The sequence below is a fragment of the Zonotrichia leucophrys genome, chromosome 1 (assembly GCF_028769735.1).
Source record: "Zonotrichia leucophrys gambelii isolate GWCS_2022_RI chromosome 1, RI_Zleu_2.0, whole genome shotgun sequence".
NCBI classification, from domain to species: domain Eukaryota; kingdom Metazoa; phylum Chordata; class Aves; order Passeriformes; family Passerellidae; genus Zonotrichia; species Zonotrichia leucophrys.
Window position 1 is genome coordinate 67,997,279 of NC_088169.1, and position 17,574 is coordinate 68,014,852.

A 17,574-nucleotide genomic window follows, 5' to 3' on the forward strand; every position below is an offset into this window, starting at 1 on the left:
ATCCTGCTATGGTGTGTGCTGAATTGCCATTGCCATCGACTGCTGCAAGGCAAGGCTTTTTTACACAAATGTTCCAATTATTTCTACTGTGATGGTAATAACAGTTGGAAGTTTAGAAAAGAAAAATTAAAAATTGTTGCTTACACAAGGTCCCAATACAATATTAAGGAAATGAGCACTTTGAGAGCAAAGAAAGATGTAGTTTAAAACAATATATTTTTGTCAAGCGACTGAAGAGGAGGGGGAAAATCAGACACCAGAAGCTGAAATGAGAAGAACAGGGGCAATATTCTGTGCTGAGACATTTTGTGTTTCAACATAGCTGCTCCCTTATTCAAGGGCATTAATCACTTCAAAATTTCAAGCTCAGCTCCAGTAAAAAACCAATACATCTACACATACAAAATGTAGTTCACTTTCCCAGTTGCTTAATCATTGAAGCATTGGCTATTTCTACAGAGACTGGCTTTGCTCAGCACAAGACTTCATATCTTCAATGTAATATATTTTAAAGATGTCCACAGAGCATCTTACGAAAGGAAGTGAAAGTTTATTGGCACTTGGTTTGTTTTGTCCGTTCCTCTCGTCTGTTATCTGAGAAATGTGCAAGGGCTCTTGTGGCTGCAATTCTTCAGGATTTCAGCTGAAGCATCAGCTTGGTTGTCTACTGTTCCATAGAAGTGCCCTGTTTACTCAGGGGGCAATCCATCCAATCATCATTTGAACCACAGCTGCCTCCCTCTTCCCTTCTTCACCATTCTCATATAACAGGAGGTATGTTATATATCTGTTATATATGTTATATATCTGTTATATATGTTATATATGTAATATATAACAGATATATAACATATATAACAGATATATAACATACCTCCTGTCACACAGGACCTTCTCCTGGAGTTTATAATGTCCTGTGACAATTTAGCCTGTGTTAGTACAAGAGACTGGAGAGGTAGAGGGGTTATTAAAAATAACGTGCAAGAGCTAGATATAAGCAGAATGCAAGATGGAGAGAAACGTGCACATTAAAGCTGGCCAGAATGTGAAAACCCTGCTGAGTTAAACCCAAAAAAACCCCATTTATTTTCCAGAAACATATATGATTTCTCTTAATTTTTATTCTTTAAGAAACGATGGGTTTTGTCAGGAGGAGGTTTCCAGGTGAAAATTTTTGATTGCTGTAGAAAAATATTTTCATCCCACATTTACTATTTCACTTTTGTTCCCATTTACTCTGCCTTGATAGACACAATCTGGTCTATTGCATTGCATCCCAAATGCAAACACCCTGGCAGTTCTCTGCTATCACTGCTCTTTGCAGCTCATCCTGCCTTTATGGTGCATCAAGTAGAGGCTGCTTGACTGAAGTCTGAAGGCCCTTCCCTTGCCTCACCTATCTGTTCAATATTAAAAGCTTTCTCTCCACAGATCCTGTTTGTGTACAGGATCCCAGCTTTTGCTGTCTACTCATTATGTTTTCAAATACACATTTGCATGCCTTTGTTAAAAATGCCCCTCGTTCTTGAAAGTTGGTCCTCTGAATATATAAAGATACCACATTAACCTCCTTGGAGACCCTCTTGCTAACTCACTTTGCACCAGTGCTTCCAGACACGATTCTGGTGTGCCAGAAGTACCAGCAGTTACTACTCTGGCCAGTACTGTTCTATTTCTCTCTCATACTCCACCCTTCCTACCCCAATCAGGTCTTCTCTCCATCGGTGTCCTGTTTTATATTTAGTTTGCATTCTCCTGAGGGCAAAGATTGAACTTTAGCTCCATCCAGTTTTTGCTTCCAAGCACTTTGAGAAAACAATTTGTTATTAATAATAACAACAATAAAGTATCATCCTTTGTATGAACAGAATTAAAGCTTAATTTCTCCCTATGCCCTCCATGCCTGTTCTAGCAAGGGAGAGGGAGCACAGTCAAACAGCCGACACTTTGTTACTGTAGTCTGTATCTGAGCATACTTAGAGTCTGTTCACAGTGAATACTGCAAGAAGTTCCATTTATTTCAGCATTAATCATTGTGAACAAAAGTGAAAGAATTTGGCCCCCACTAATGAAAGCCAGCAGTGCTCTGCTGTTGGCAAAGTGCAGAGCAACCCTTTCCCAGAGATTCAGAAAGCTGAAATGAAGTAGGATGAACTTATAGGTGCCAATCTCTTGATAAATCAGAAAAGAGTGAAACTAATATATAACTTGTTCTCATTAAAGCTACTTCAAAATTATGATAATTTGTATATGTAAATTTAAAAAAACAAGGAGAGAGTGCCAGGGCACAGGCTAGAACATTTTGTCCTCATTCACAGCGATTCTTATTTTTCTCTATTCAAAATTCAAAATATTTGTTTGTTTACTTAGATGTCAAAGAGGACACCTACTCATATGCCCTTGGTGTTTTTCACATAACTTCAACCACAGAATTAGTATGAAATTCACCAGAGTCTGCTGTTAGGAGAACAAGCAATGGAAAACCTCAAATCTTTTCTTCCCTTCCAGTGGTAACCCAGACTTACAACATCCCACTCAGACCATTTAAGCTGTGATAGAAAACAAATTCCAGAGCTCTAGGACCCCCAAAGAGATAAAGACCACTGCTAAAGTTATAAATATTACTTGATGTGTTTATATCTAGGCTGTCTGAGCTACTATTTGAAGCTACAAAAGCACAGCAACACCATTTTGGGTATCGTAAGTTTCAAGAATCTTCATTACAGTCAGTTCTTGAAGAATGAAATTAACTATAAAATTTGGCATTGCACTTATTAGCATCAGACCACATAATTGATCTTGTAGATCCTGTAATATCCTCTTTTGGTTTAGTATTACTTTTTAAGAGATACCAGGGTAAGGAGCCTGTGTCCTCTAAACAGCACATAGTAACCAAGGATGCACTCTTCACACATTTTCCTCCGCATGACATATCTTGTTTTGCTCTTCTGCATGTAGGCAAATGTTGTGAGGTGATAAGGCTAACAAAAAATCCTGACTCATGATAATTAAAGACAAGAGGATGGAAAGGAAAGAAGTTGCACTTTTATCATAGTCATTCAGTAGTTTACAAATGGCAAACCAATATGTAGTCCTGTTTCTCTTTCCTTAGGTCTGATTCTCTTACCAGGTGCATTGGAGTTAGTGTACAGTTACTTTACTAGGACTACATCAGGCTGCATAATGGAATCTGCAACAAATTAAAAACACCCTGCTAATTAGGGGCCAGAATACTACACTGTGTCAATTAACTTGGTGTTTAATTACCATGGTGATTGGAAGGAGCTATAAATTGCTAAATATAAAATAAGTGCATCAGACTTCTGTGCCACAATGGCATCAGAGCATGGGTACAACTAGTTTAGACTTTTCCCCAATATTTTATATGCCTTCAAGATTTAGACAGTACTTTTATTCCTGCCAATATTCTGTTATCAATGAGCAAAGACAAATATAATATTTCAGCTTCTTTTAAGGCAGCTGGGAACTTTCTCCTTTTTCTTCATCATATACAGTGGTTTCATTGCAATTACTCTGAAAAGAACCATTTTGGCAAGACTAGTATCAAGCAGGAAAACTGTATATTCTGTGGAAAATGTGCTTTCCTTTTCTTTCCCCCAGAAATGATAGCCATCTTGTGCTGGATATCAGAATGTTTCAAGCAGGAAACACAAGTACTGATCAGCTGGCTACTTATACACTTAACCAACCTATGCAAAATGTGTGAGAGACCAGAATTTTACCATCTTGTCAGGTTTTCTAAAATTCTAAAAGGAAATTAGGCATGTTTAACCTATGAGTAATTCCTAACATGTACCCTCCTTCAAGCAAAATAGCTCTTATTGTAACTTCTTCTGCAGAATAGCTCTTAGTGTAACTGCTGCTATGAGGTGTAATACATCAAAAATACTCGTGATGGTAATTAGACTTCTGAACAGCTGACTATGATTAAAAGCATAAAATAGGAATAGGCCAGTTGCTGCATGAGATGTGTTCTCATTACTCAATAGCACTGTTTTCTTTGGGGAGAAAACTGCAATATCTGATCTTGCCTCTGGATTCAGTTTTCCACAATAAAGTACCTGAAATTAGTAAGATTTTTGTCAGTGCCTGCCACAGAGTTTGGTCTAGGCTTGCCAGTTCATTTCTGTTTCTTATTATGAAATACGGCCATATCACTGCAGTTAATCTTAGTAACTCGTGGTGAGATAACATGGGATTAGCAATTGCCACTATCTAGTCACTAATTAGCTGCTTTCAGTAAACCTGGAAGTCTAGGGATATTTTTGATAAAGCAAGATCTTCAAAAATGCTGCAGAAGGGAAGACAATATCTTTTGTTCTATTGCTACATTCTGGCCATCACAGACAGCCGCTGAAGAAAGGGATATCTATCTTCCAGACAGGCAGGGCACTCTAAGTTGGTGCATCCAAGTGTGGCTGCCAGAAGAGCACTGCTGAAGGTTGCAGTACTGGCTGACGTTTGTGGGTGGTGACACAGCAGTATGATACAAAACCTTCAAAACGGAGTTTATTATTTCACTTTTAGATTGTCTGTCACGGCTCATCTTTATAGGGCAGCTGAGTACAATATCAGGAATTAATTTCTCATCTCTACCTGGTTCCTAACTGATAAAAGCCTGTGGTAGTAAACAGGCATAGTAGGTCTTATGTACTGGTAATAGCTGTGTTGGTGAGAGATTAAATAAAGAGAGGCAGAGGTCAGAGGCAGATTTACTGGGCAGAGGAGCTGATTGTAGGAACCATAATCCTCTCTTCTCCCATTAACATCAGCAGGTGTTTGCTCTGGGTCATGGGATGTGGGAGTATTTACATAATTATGCTGTCTCCCTTCCAGATCTTGGATGCATCCATCCCTGGAAGGCATCCCTTTTCTCAGAAGTGTTTGTCCAGTCATTTGGAGGACACTGGAACTGCAGGCAGAGGAATGACATACAACATCTGTACAAGCTCTGGGCAAGCACATAGTCTCCACTATATCAGCTAAAGTAGAGTAGCTTAAGATGAACCTTTTTAGATGAACCTCTTAAAAACAGGGACAAAGGAAAACAAATTCACACCACAAAGTAAGCAGAAGACATTATTAACAGTGGTAACATGGAATACATCTGTCTGCTTGCTTTTAGCTTCTGACATTGCAGTAACAGTTTAAATCTAAACAAGAGGGGGATATCGATAATATTTGACGTGACTGCTTTACCTGGGCCTGCAGCTCTTTCAGAGTAGGGCACTCACTTGCAGGAACATCAGCCTCTGCTTTGCACATCACAAATACTCTGCCAAAAGAGCAAGCAGTAAGTAATTGATTGTGACTAAATGGAATGAAGCGGCCATTGTCCTTCTCTGCTATCAGACTCTCTGCTGGAGGAACAGGATAGGGAAGGGGACACTGTTAAAACAGTATTTCCCAGAGCACAGAAGAAGCAGAGACACAAAATGGTTTTCCTAAATGGGATAAGGGCCCTGATATTACTTTCTGGCTAGCCTACAGATGAAGAAATCGGGATTCATTTTAGTCTGTAAAGTGTGCAAAAAGTGTCTGCCGGGATTTAATTTTGAAATCTTTTCAAAAGCGCAAGAGCTTGTAAGAGAAGAAGTCATGCAGGGGGAAGGAGATGGAGAGTAAGTGGGTGGCATGCAGAGAAAGTGGGAAAGAAACAGGAGAGGCTGTGTTGCAAGGACTATGGCTTGATCTTGGGTGGAGAGTTGATGAACCTAGGCCTCTGAGAAAAAAAAACTCATTTTCTTTCCGCAAAAGTTGAAGCATGGGCAAAGCACCTATTACAGCCTCCCGTGAAAAAGGCATCCCGTTGCCAGGCAGGTTTTCTGTCACCTCGTGGCGGGTGACCTGTCCTCGGAGCGGCGTTCGCAGCGCTGGGGCGGCACGGCCGGGGTGGCGGCGGGCAGCTCCCGGTCGCTGTCCAGGGAGCGCAGCGGCGGCAGCGGGAGCTGACAGCAGGGCAGCTCCCAAATGAGGCCCAGGGGCACAAGCGGAGTCACGGAATCTAGGCGCGGGGCCGCGGGACGCGCGGGGTGCCGGTCCGTCGGTGGTGCCCGAGGGCGCGGGGTCCCGGTCAGGGCAGGAGCGGGGCCGGAGCCCGGGGCACCTTCCCGCCCCGCGGGGGCCGCAGCGCGGGGGAGGACAGGAGGGCGGAGAGCGGCGGGCGCGGGACGGGGCGCTGAGGGAGAGAGGGAGGGAGCGAGGCTGGCGGCGGCAGCGCTGCCCCGGGGGCCGGGGCGGGCGGCGCTCAGGTGAAGGAAGGGCCGCCCGCCCGGGGCGGCGGTGACGCGGCTGCGGCGCGGCGGGGCTGCCCCGCGGCCCCGTGTGGGCGCCGCCGCCCGTCCCCGGCGAGGAGAGCGGGCGCGGAGCGGGGCTGCCTGGGGCGGCATGCGGAGCCGCCGAGGATGAGCAGCCAGCGCCGCTCGGCCAAGGCGCGACTCCGGAGGTCGCTGAGCGAGCAGCTGCGGGACTCCACCGCCAAAGCCTGGGACTTGCTGTGGAGGAATGTCCGGGAGCGGCGGCTCGCAGGTCAGTCCCCGCCGCGCCGCGGCCGCCGCTACCTGCCCGGGAACGCCCGGGGGACACCCCGGCCCCAGCATGAGGAGGGGTCCCGCTCCAGGGGCACGGCCGGGGGCACCACCTCCGCTGCCGGAGCGGGGAGAGCCCGCGGCTTGGCCGGGCGGGACGGGCACCGGGCGGGCCGGGCTGCGGGCAGGAGCCGGGCAGGAGCGGGGCAGGCGGGTCGCAGCCCCCGGCCCCTGCAGGCAGCACCTGCCCGGAGCCGGCGGGCAGCGCGGCTGCTCACACACGCACTCGGGCTCGGGGCTAAGCCGCCCCCTCGCTCCGTGTCGGAGGCACCTTCTGAGAGCCTCCGAAACGAAGAGGGCTGGCTTTGCCTCCGGGAAGCAAGCTCACCTGCTCCTCCGATCAGTGTTGTAAGTCTAACCAACCAGGTTGCTTCCTCACAGGGTTTGCAGGTGAGAAGTACCTCAACTCCCAAAGAAAAATGGTCTGTTTCATTTCAGATGCTTCTATAGCTTCAGGTCACCTACCTGCTCTGGCAAACCGGCCTCCTGCAGCTTTTCTATCCCCAGGTGGGGACCAGAAGGGCACAGAGCAGGGCAGGTGCTCCGGGAGGTCAGGTCTCATTTAGAGCGCTGCTATTGCAGCAGCACAGTGGCTTTATGCACACAAGCATACACCCAGTGTGTTATTTGTAAAGTACTCTGTGAATTAGAAGTTCTAGATTAGAATATCTAGCATGTGTACATGCAAGTGCAAAGTAGAGTTATTATACTAGAAAACGATACATCAAGATTTATGAGCAGATCATGTATAATGAAGTCTAATTTATAAAGATGGATTCCTCTGTCACATCCTACAGCATTGTTAGGAGTTTGGTGACCTTGCCTAGGGCACTGTGACATGCTGTGTTGTATAATACAGAGGTAAATGATGCAGGTTTTCTGACTATGTCTGCAGCACATTAGTTCTTATGTACATACAATTAAAGTAATAGATAAAAATTGCATCATAGCTTTTTTGAAAAAATAATCCAAACTGGGTAGCTTCAATAACGAATTACTAAAACAATCTATTTTGTAATATTATGGCTAACCAAAATACTAAACTTTTAAGTTTTTAATTTTCTTTTAAGTCCATTTTTCCTATTTTGATAGCAGATGCCCGCAGACATTCAGCAAGGATACTGTTGGCTATTTTTTTCTTTTTTGGTCAAAGACAACTATTGCTTGATTGAGCAAAGAACCTGGGCAGGCTGCCATCATACTGTAGCCAACTTCTTAAAGCAACTGGGTATTAAAATTGATGGAGTCAAAACTTTTTATTTAAGGTGGATAGAATACTAATGTCCTGGGTTTATGCACTGCCATAATTTAAGTGCTATTCATAATACTCTGGTAAGACACTGATACATTTGCTGTTTAATTAAATTACTTATCTGATGACATAATGAAATGTGTACAAATGTCTGTTGGTGCCAGATATGTCCTCTTATTCTGTTGCTTTTCTGTCTCTGGCATTTTTGTCCTTGTTTTTATATTTGTTTGTTGTGCTGACCTGCATAGCTGCAGTGTATATTCCTTGGCCTCTTCTTCAAGCTTTTGTTAAGGAGAAGGCAGGAAATTTAGGCTGATCTAAATGTGTCAACTATTTGCTGGTTGCCAGCCCAGCTTCTCCGTTGCAATGGATCTGATCCCAACCAGGTAGATAGTTATACAAGTTCCATCTTTTCCCTCAAAGTTGCCATTGTATTTCAGCTCTGACTGGCAGTCAGAGCAGCAGTGTAACTGGTAACTAAGGTTCAAGAGCAGTGCTCAAAGCTAAATGCAGTTTTAATCATTAGTGTGCTGTCATATTCTAACTGTCAAGCCAAATAAAAACTTGTGATTAAATCCTTGCTGTGATGATACTTTTGCAGGCACTTACATAGTTGCTCTTTTGGTTTGCTTTAGTCTTTTATCTATTTGTTAAGGATCAGGACACCAGTTGCCCAAGATACACCTGTAAAGAAAGCAAGCACATTTTTGTAATTCATAAAAATTATATACTCATTAGGGTTGGATGAAGTGTTGGGAATTCTCCAGTAAGTCTCCAGCTCAGAGCAGGATCAGCACTGGGAGCAGAGCAGGTTTCTCAGGGCTTTCCCCAGTGCTCCTTGGGAAGAGTTTCTGCCCTGGCGTCCAGGCTGGAGCAGAGGGCAGCAGGGCCCTGTTGGGCAGCAGGGGTGTGAGCTGGAGAAAGGAGCTGAATCCTGGCTAGGGCAAGGAGAGAGCTGAATTTTGACTCAGCTGCTCCCAAAGAGGCAGAGAGCATGGCTGGGTTGCTGTGGAAAAGTAGGTTGTGCATAAAAACACTGCTACAGTGTGCTCCTTCCTTCCTTCCCTCCCTCACCCTTTGCAGCAGAGGTGATGAGCAGCAGCCTGGCTCCTGCACGCTCCTGGACAGGGCTGCTCCACACTGTCTCCTATTCAGGACAGATCCGTGGTGCCCAGCAGCTCTTAGTCACTTTTTCTGATTCACTGACTGGGATTTGTTTTTCAAACAATGGGCGTACCCTCTACAGTGCCAAAAATTGCACCCTCAGGGGTTTTTTGTGCTTTTTGTAAGTTTTGCAGAGGTAATTTACACTGTTTCCACTATGCTTATGGTTTAATTTGGAATTGACAAAGTGAATGGGAAATGTACCGAATTTTAACTCCCTGTGGAGGCCTATTTACCTGAAAGGTTATATAAAATACTTTTGGTTTAACGCAATCCTGAACCACTTTGCCATTATTGAAAACCAATGTTTAAGGAATTTGATTCAGGTATTTAGCAAATCCTCCTACAGTGATCACCTAAAGTAATTCTGAGATCCCTGTTCAAATCAAAATCACCTGTTACAGTCAAACACGTTGCAGTTCTTACATTCCTTGAACGTAAGGGAAAAGTGACACCTTCTATCTGGCATTCTTTCAGTTACTATACACTAAAATAAAATTAAATTTTAATTTCTTTTTTAAATTCAGTACTTTGGAGTCAGGAAACACCAGTGTTAAGGACCCCTTTTGCTGTATTGCACAGCCCCCCTCATAGGGTAGAATTGTCATGACTGACATGATTGACTGACACAATCACCTCACCCTCTTTGTTGCTCAGAATTTTTCAGCCTCATTTACTGCAGAAAGTGATGATCCCTGTTGCTGAATCTTTTACCTTAGAGCCTTCTGTACTGCAGTTTTCTGAAATACTGGACTAAGCACTGAATTATAAATTTCCTCAACTGTTCACGAGCCTGGTGCTTGCATATGTCATAACATTAATGTTTCAGTTGTTCCTAGAAGCTTCAAGGTTACTTGGTCCCATTTTACAGATAGAAGCAAGAGCCAAAGTGAGACTGGACCCCAGGAATATCAGCTCTTGAGAGTTAGAACTTGAATTATCTACTTTAGTATTCAAATTATGACTCTCAGTAGCTGCTGTTGCACAACATTTTGAGCAAATCGGCATTTGGGGTCTAACTGTACTGCACCCAGAGAATTAATAGCTTGCAGGTTCTGGTGGTCTGGTCAGATTTTGTTTCACTTGGTGTACAACAATGAATGGAAGGTGCTCTGCCACAGGGGCAACACTTACTTGTCATAGTCACAGAAACCTGAGTTTTTCTGTCTCCCACTGCATGAGCTTCAGCAGGGCTGATACGTGACCATACCCCATCATCAGATAGGATTCTTGGAAACTGCGTGTGCAGATGAAGATGAGACTTTGTCTTACTACCTAGTAGAAAGAGGGCTGAGTTAGAATTTAGCAGGTGACTTGAATTTTGAGACTTACTGAAGTTTGCAAAATTAATTTTGTGACCCTAGCATTCTTCTGATAAGAGAAAGCTTTGCCTCTAGTTTCTGAAGTTCAGCTATTAGCTGTTATTTAGCAATCTACACAGATTGCTGTCAGGATTTCTTCTCTGTAAGGCTGCCTCCACTGTGTCTGTGGCATGGATACCCCCTCAGTCTTTCTGACAAATCTCTTCTCACATGAGCTTCGTGTCCCACAATGCTTTGTGTGTTCTGTGTTCTCTAAGAGATTAAATCCCTACTTGATCTCCTCTAACTCTTCTAGCACAAAATCTCTCTTATCTATCCACTGACATCCTCTGTACTGCCTGCTGCAATTGCCCTATCAGACAGGGCACCCTTGAGCACTGTTCCAGCTCACACTCAGCTACAGAGCTCTCCATAAGCAACTGCCTGGCGTGGTTTGGGGAACAGTTTCAGATGCTCCCACTCTTTTTTTTTTGGCTTGGCTGTGCTTTGGGTAAAAGGAATTTGGGATCAAGTTTTCCACCACACCTCCAGTGGTTTGCTCAGACTGACATTTCAAACTGTTTTAACTTGTCCAATTTTGGACAGATTTTTCAGGCACCAGTGCTAAACTGACTCTTGAGCTTCCCCTGTGATGTTGCAGGATTTTTTTTCCAAATGATGAAGCACTGAATGTCTCAAATCAAGTAGAATGAAAATGTGTGGTGGGACAGCATACCATGGACTAATTTTTTCTTAGAAATGGATTACCTGAAGCTCCAAAACTGAAACAGGAATGAGGCAGGCTTGTGAGTAAAAGAAAATCCCTAGGAAGTCTAAAGAAGCCAAAATTAACACCTTTAAATGGAAAGCTTTACAAGTCCTACTCTTAGGTGTCCTTAACTGTTCAGGAGGACCTTATAAATTGAATAGCATCTACAAGTGTCTCTTCAAATATGACTAAAATACATTTATATCAGAGATGAAACTGAACATTATCTGATGTAGGTAGAAAATGGAGAATAATTTGTCCAGCAGAAAGTAAATGTCACATTCAGCATGTTGCAAAGATGACAAGGCAATGCACCTGCTCCTCTCAAAAGTAATTTGTGGTTGGTTTGTGGGTTATTGTGATTTTATTGGATGCAAATAAATCTAAGTTTGTAATTGCACTTCAGAAAGCGTGGTGCTCCTTGGCACCTGCTGATCTGTTGCTGTTGGGGAATACAGAAATGAAAAATGGGTTTTAAAAAACTAAAACTAGTGGTCGCAACCAGAACTTTGTGAATTTTAGCACAGTTTTCTGAAATGCCAGTATGGAGACAAGAGCAGCTATGTTTCTGCAGCCTAATTAAAGAACCATCAAATCTATAGCTTTCTCATAGTTTTTGATTTTCATTTATAATTAAACCTTTCTAGAACTTGTTTGTGAAGTTTTTATTCTGCAAAGCAGAAGTTTATTTTGGGGTGAAGTCACTGGAAACCCCAAAGGAAATATGTGTACCAGGCTTCCAGGCCCTATGAGAACCCCTGAGCAAAGGCAGATGTCCCAGTATGGGATCAACATTGATTGGTATTATTACATTAGTGAAATTTATTCTGAATTAAGACCTTTGTGCAAATGCAGATTAATCTACCTTAAAGCCACTCATTAAACAAGTTGTTTTTTTTTTTATAAAATCATTTTGGAAGATCAGTTTTAATTAAGGAGTATGGGAGATGCATGTGTGAAAAATGTGGTATTTGCTGGGCATACTTTTATGTTCTATTTTAAAATCATGCACATAACATTTTTAGAAAGCAAAGTAGAGATGTTGCAGTCGTGTGTCCCCACCAGTGCACTGGCGAGTACAAGATACTGATTCTCATGTATGTTGATAAGATGTATGTGTGTAAATTCCTCCCTAACCCAGCCCCATCAATGGGAAAAGACTGTCCTTTGTCAAGGAGAAAAGTTATGAAAGACATTCTTTATTCATGATGGAGTGCTTTAGGGAAGAAAGAAAGTGACTTATGAGTGATTCATTTGGTCAGGCATGCCAGGAAATTTTCTGCTCTCAGTCCTAAAGAAAATGTAGTAGCCAAAAAAGTAGTCATTGATCTCATAAATTAAATTAATTGTGCTGTACGTTCTCTATTAATGTGAGGAGGGGTTTTTGATTAGTTTAATAAAGTATGAAGAGGCTTTTCTTTGCACCTATGTTTTCTGGGTTATGTCAATATCCTGTAAGTTCCATCTCCTTCCCCAGGCACTCCTTGAAGGCCAGTGGTTTGAATCTGAAAAGGGGGCAGTGGTGGCAAAATACCACCATTGTTAGTTCTGCTGCTGCCAGGCTCTCATGACCCTCAGCAACCAGAAGTTAATTCCAGAAGTTCAATTACAAAAATACCAATATGCTTGACCTGCCAAGTATTTCTGTATCAGCATGAGACTGTGAAGGCGGGGGGTGATGAAGGACTCCCCACTGTCTCAAAGTCCAGAGAAAGATGGATTTTTCTCATACTTGTTCCTGTGGCTCTTCTGCAATTTGCCGCAGTAAGATTTGGAGTGATCGTGGAGAGGTTCCTAGGGTGACAACAGCATTCATCTTCTGGTTTTACATTTAACACACAGATTTTGTATTTGAATGGGTACTGCCTTCATCAGAGAGAGTTGTATCAGTGATTATTTTCCTAAAAGAAATTCAATTTTGATTACCTAATTTCCTGACAGTAAGAGATACAAATCTCAGCTGATAAAATGGGGAATCAGTGCTGGCAATAGAACTGGATACCATTTGAGTCAGTCAGTTTCTATTTGATAGCTTTAAAAAATATTGTTGACAGGTCTCCTTCTTCCTGGAGCTTGTCTGTTCACAGGTTTCAGTGACACATTAATCTTTAGAAAGTACACTTCTTTTTCCTAGAGAGTTATTATGTCAGTCCTTTTTGTAGTACAGTTTTTTGTTTGGTTTGGGTTTGTTTGGTTTGGATTTTGATTTGTTTTTGTTGGGTTTTTTTCTACTGGCCTTCCATGGTTCCTTGAGCATTCACAAGGTTCTTTCAGTTCTCAGTAAACAAATATTTCTCCTTTTTTCTCTGCCCATATACGTGGCCTCAGCTCATTCCATCTGCAGATGCTTGTATGTGACAAGAAGAAGGCTGCTACCTTGTCAGTTCTCTACACTGTGACTTCATGGAATATTCCTGTAAACATTGTACTTATCCTGATGTTTGCAGACCAAATATTGGAAACAATTCATAGTATATAACACAATACTGTTGAAGTTCATGTACATTTAGATAGATGCAGTTTTTGGTGCTCATATTTTTCTAAGATATATAGGAGCTTATGTAGACTGATAAAAATACTTAATTTATTTGTCTGACATTAAATAGTGATGATGCTTTTCCATTCCAAGATTGCTTCTTTATATCAGTCATGGCATATTAAATAATGTATCTTCTCAGTTATTTCCTACTAGGTGTTTTTGTATTTATTCATATGACTGAAATCCTATAGGCTTCTTCCATATCCCCATGCAAGTGACTGTGTGTATAATAATAGCTATGCCAGAACATTTATATGGAACATTTATATCCACAATAAACTTTCAGCTGCCTAGTGAATATCAGTAGTCTGTTGGTGGCTGGCCAGCAAATTCTGAAATGTGTGAAATTTCTGGACTCAGGAAGGCACTGGAGACTGAACCCCTATTCTTCTGCTTTCTCGGCTACAGTAGGATGTGGTGTTTAGTTTCAGGAATCATGAAGTCCCAATTCTGAATTTTGTCTTTTTGCTTTAATGAAAAAAACCCTTCAAAATGTCCCATATTGTCATATTTCTAGGGATTCTGAGAACTTAGGTGACTTAACAATTTGATTTTGTACAATACTTGCCAGGCATTGGCCTTGTTTCACGGCAGTGCTTTGACTCGCATTTGTCTTCTTATATTTTGTACTTCTTGGATTTCTTGAGAGACAGATGTTCTATTTTGCTCTTCCTTATTTCTTTTCTTTTTCTGTCATGCCATGGCCAAATCTTGTGCTGCTATACATCAAAACTCCTTTAAAAATCATCTCCTTGAATAACAATTAATTGAGAAAACCAGCTTTCACTTCTACCTAAGCACATTTGCCTAGCAAATTTAAAAAGAAGATGTGAACTTCAGAGTCTGAAGAGCCAAGAAAAAACTTCATTTTGTAAAATGCCCGTTTCCTGTAAATATGAGTAACCTCATGATTTTAAAGAAGTGGCGCCTGTCTTACATTATTGAATATTTGGGTTTGGGAATATTATTTTCAATTAATTAAGAATTTGATATTTTCTTTTGATTAATTCAGGCTTAAAAATATAGACATTGTAGAAGGTTGACTGACATCAGGGCATCAGTTGCCTTGACTGACATTAGGGCATTCACAAGGGAAGGGCATTTCTGTAGCTCCTTTGCACATCCTGTTTACAGTTAAAACAGGAAAATATTTTGACAATCAGACCATCCTGGTGCACCCTGTAGTGCCAATAAGCAAAGGCTGAATACACACAGATATGTGTGCAGCAAACAGCAATGCTCCAAGAAGGGATCGGGAACACCTGGAATCCATGGCCCTTGGTTCCAGAAAACACCAGGCTTCAACAATCAATGTAATTACCTTACAAGGCATCCATTTCACGTGAAACTCCCTGCCTGTCATTCCAGTAGAGGGCAGTAATTTACATACAGTAATGTCAATTAGTGTGCGAACCCATCTGCGTCACCCAGTATCAGACACAACAGCTGGCTTTGTTAAGGCAGTGCAATATTCAAGGCATCCTCTGTCCTCAGGAATAGAGTGCCACCCAGGAGCCCTAGCAATGTAGAAGTAGAACAAAATTTATGAGAATTAAAGAACAAGATGTTTTCAGCTAGCTTGGTGATCAAAACTAAGCATACTCTGCTGTATATAATCACCAGAGTGAATTGCATTTCAATGGACTATTTTATAGAGATACTGATTTCTTTCTTTGTTGTTGTTGAACAGTAAGTATACAGAAAACATTTTCTATAAAACCTTTTTTACAGAAGTCATTTTTACAGATCCAGCAACATGCTGTAGTACAGTGGAAGAGGAAGCACTGGAACTTATAAATGTTGGTTTTCTTTAGCTGAAAGAATTTGATTCATTATCTATTTCAAAACACTATGAATTAAAATTAATACTTACCAAAAAGTTGTTTAAACCATAGGTATTTCTTTAGATGCAAGACAAGTTCATTAACTTCAAAACAGCTTGCTTAATTTTGTAAATATTTCACAAATTTTACTTGTCACAGATGTAAAATAATGTGTGGATAATTAATTTCTTCTGTTGCCTGAGCTAAATGAATAGCACTGGTGCTTTGATAAACCAAGGAATTTTTTTCTGAGGAGGACTGGTTTTCCAGGCCATGATGATGCAGAAGGGCACTGAACCTTCACAGGTCATTTAATACAGAAGCACTTTAAAAGACAGCCACAGAAGCGGAGTATTGGTTTTGTTACAGAAAGAATTTAAAGGGATATTGCCTCAGAACAGTCGCATAGTTCAAATGTACCTTAGATCATATGTATGTCTGTCTGAATTTGAGCAAAAATTAGTTTGAAATGTCTTTGTGTATGGTCTTCTGTTGCTGCAATTTATGAAGAAACGTAGGGTAGCTGCATAGGATAAGGGTAAGGGAGCTGCATAAGGATAGCTTAAGAGAATGGTGAAAGAGATAAATCAAAACCAAAGCTAGAAATGTAATGTGTCTCAGTCAAAATACAAAAAAAAAATTACACACAGTATTACAAAAATACTGTGTGTAATACTGATTCCTAAAGATTTAAGAACCTCCTGCATTGGTTCATAGTTTGGACTTCTCTAAAGTGTGTTGCACACCTGTGTAAATTTGTGTTGGATTCATTGCATGAAGGAGTGAGGACTAAGCATTTGTCCCAGTCTTTAGATTATTTTGGATGTGCCTCTCATTCCAGTGCTAAATACACCTGTGTTTTCCCATCCTTGTCCCTCTCATCCTGGTCTGAATGGCACGCTCTTCCACGGCTTAACCAGAAAAATGCTGTAGCAAATTATTTAAGACTGAGTCGTTTATGCATCAGATGGCTGCTGAAATGATATGCAAATGGCATCTCATGGTCATGCTCATTTTAAGAGGTGTCTTTAACATAAGTACAGATTTTTATTGAAATAAATCAATTTTACAAGGAGATTTCAGCCATTGGATTTATAGTAAGAAAGAAACTTTTAATTTATTGCATTAGAAAGACCACAGCTGGGAATGTACCCATTAATAAACACAAACAGATGGATTCTGATAAGTCTGTGAACTATTCACACTCTTTTTTAGCAAATATTTTGCTACAATCCCAACTTGCAAATGTTACTTCAGAAACAAATATGTAACCATCTATCTCAAGGCACAAAACTAAAGAGTAACATTAAAATATTGCAATTTCATTATGCATATGATACTCATTTGAAATTTAGGAAGTAGTGTTTAAAACCACTCCCAAAAGATTGCCTTGGTTCAATAAATGCTTTAAATTGTAAATAAAGTCATAGAATCATTTAGACTAGAAAATACCTTTAAGATCATGAAGTCCAAGCATTAACCCAGCACTGCCAAGTCCACCACTAAACCATGTCCCTCATTGCCACCAACACATCTTCTTAATACATCCAGAGATGGTGACTCCCCTAATTCCCTGGGCAGCCTCATGCCTAACAACCCTGTTGTTGAAGAAATTTCTCCTAATATCCAATCTAAAACTCCCCTAGGGTATTTTGAGGCTGCTTTCTTTTGTTCTATTACTTGGAAGAAAAGTCCAATCCCCATCTTATTACACCCTCCTTTCAGGTAGCTGTAGAAAGTGGTAAGTTCTCCCCTGAGTCTCCTTTCCTTCAGGCTGAGCAACCCAACTCCCTCAGCTGCTCCTCACAGGCCTTGCACTCCAGACCCTTCCCCTGCTCTGTTTCCCTTCCCTGGACATGTTCCAGCCCCTCAATGTCCTTCTTGTGTTGAGGGGCCCAGAACTGGACACAGGATTGGAGGTGTGGCCTCACCAGGGCTGAGTATGGGGGTACAAACACTCCTGGCCATTGGCCTTCTTGACCACCTGGGCACGTTCTGGATCATGTCCTGCTGCATGGCGTTGTTGTGACCTGAGTGCAGGACACTGCCCTTCTCCTTGTCGAACCTCACACAATTGGCCTCAGCCCTTCAACCCTTTCTGTCCAGATCCCTCTGCAG

At 41.7% G+C, this 17,574-nt stretch overlaps 1 protein-coding gene across 2 annotated transcripts in view; it reads left to right on the forward strand.

The window, feature by feature from the left end:
* Positions 1-17,574, forward strand: part of STARD13 (StAR related lipid transfer domain containing 13) — a 282,314-nt gene that overhangs the window by 135,524 nt on the left and 129,216 nt on the right. The window contains exon 1 of one of the 2 annotated variants that reach the window (XM_064716230.1): positions 6,293-6,549. The exons of the other annotated variant lie outside the window; for it this stretch is intronic. Within the exon in view, the coding sequence (XP_064572300.1) occupies positions 6,426-6,549 (124 nt within the window). The 5' untranslated portion in view covers positions 6,293-6,425. Of the gene's footprint in view, positions 1-6,292; positions 6,550-17,574 lie in introns of those variants that run through there. 2 annotated transcript variants of the gene reach the window in all.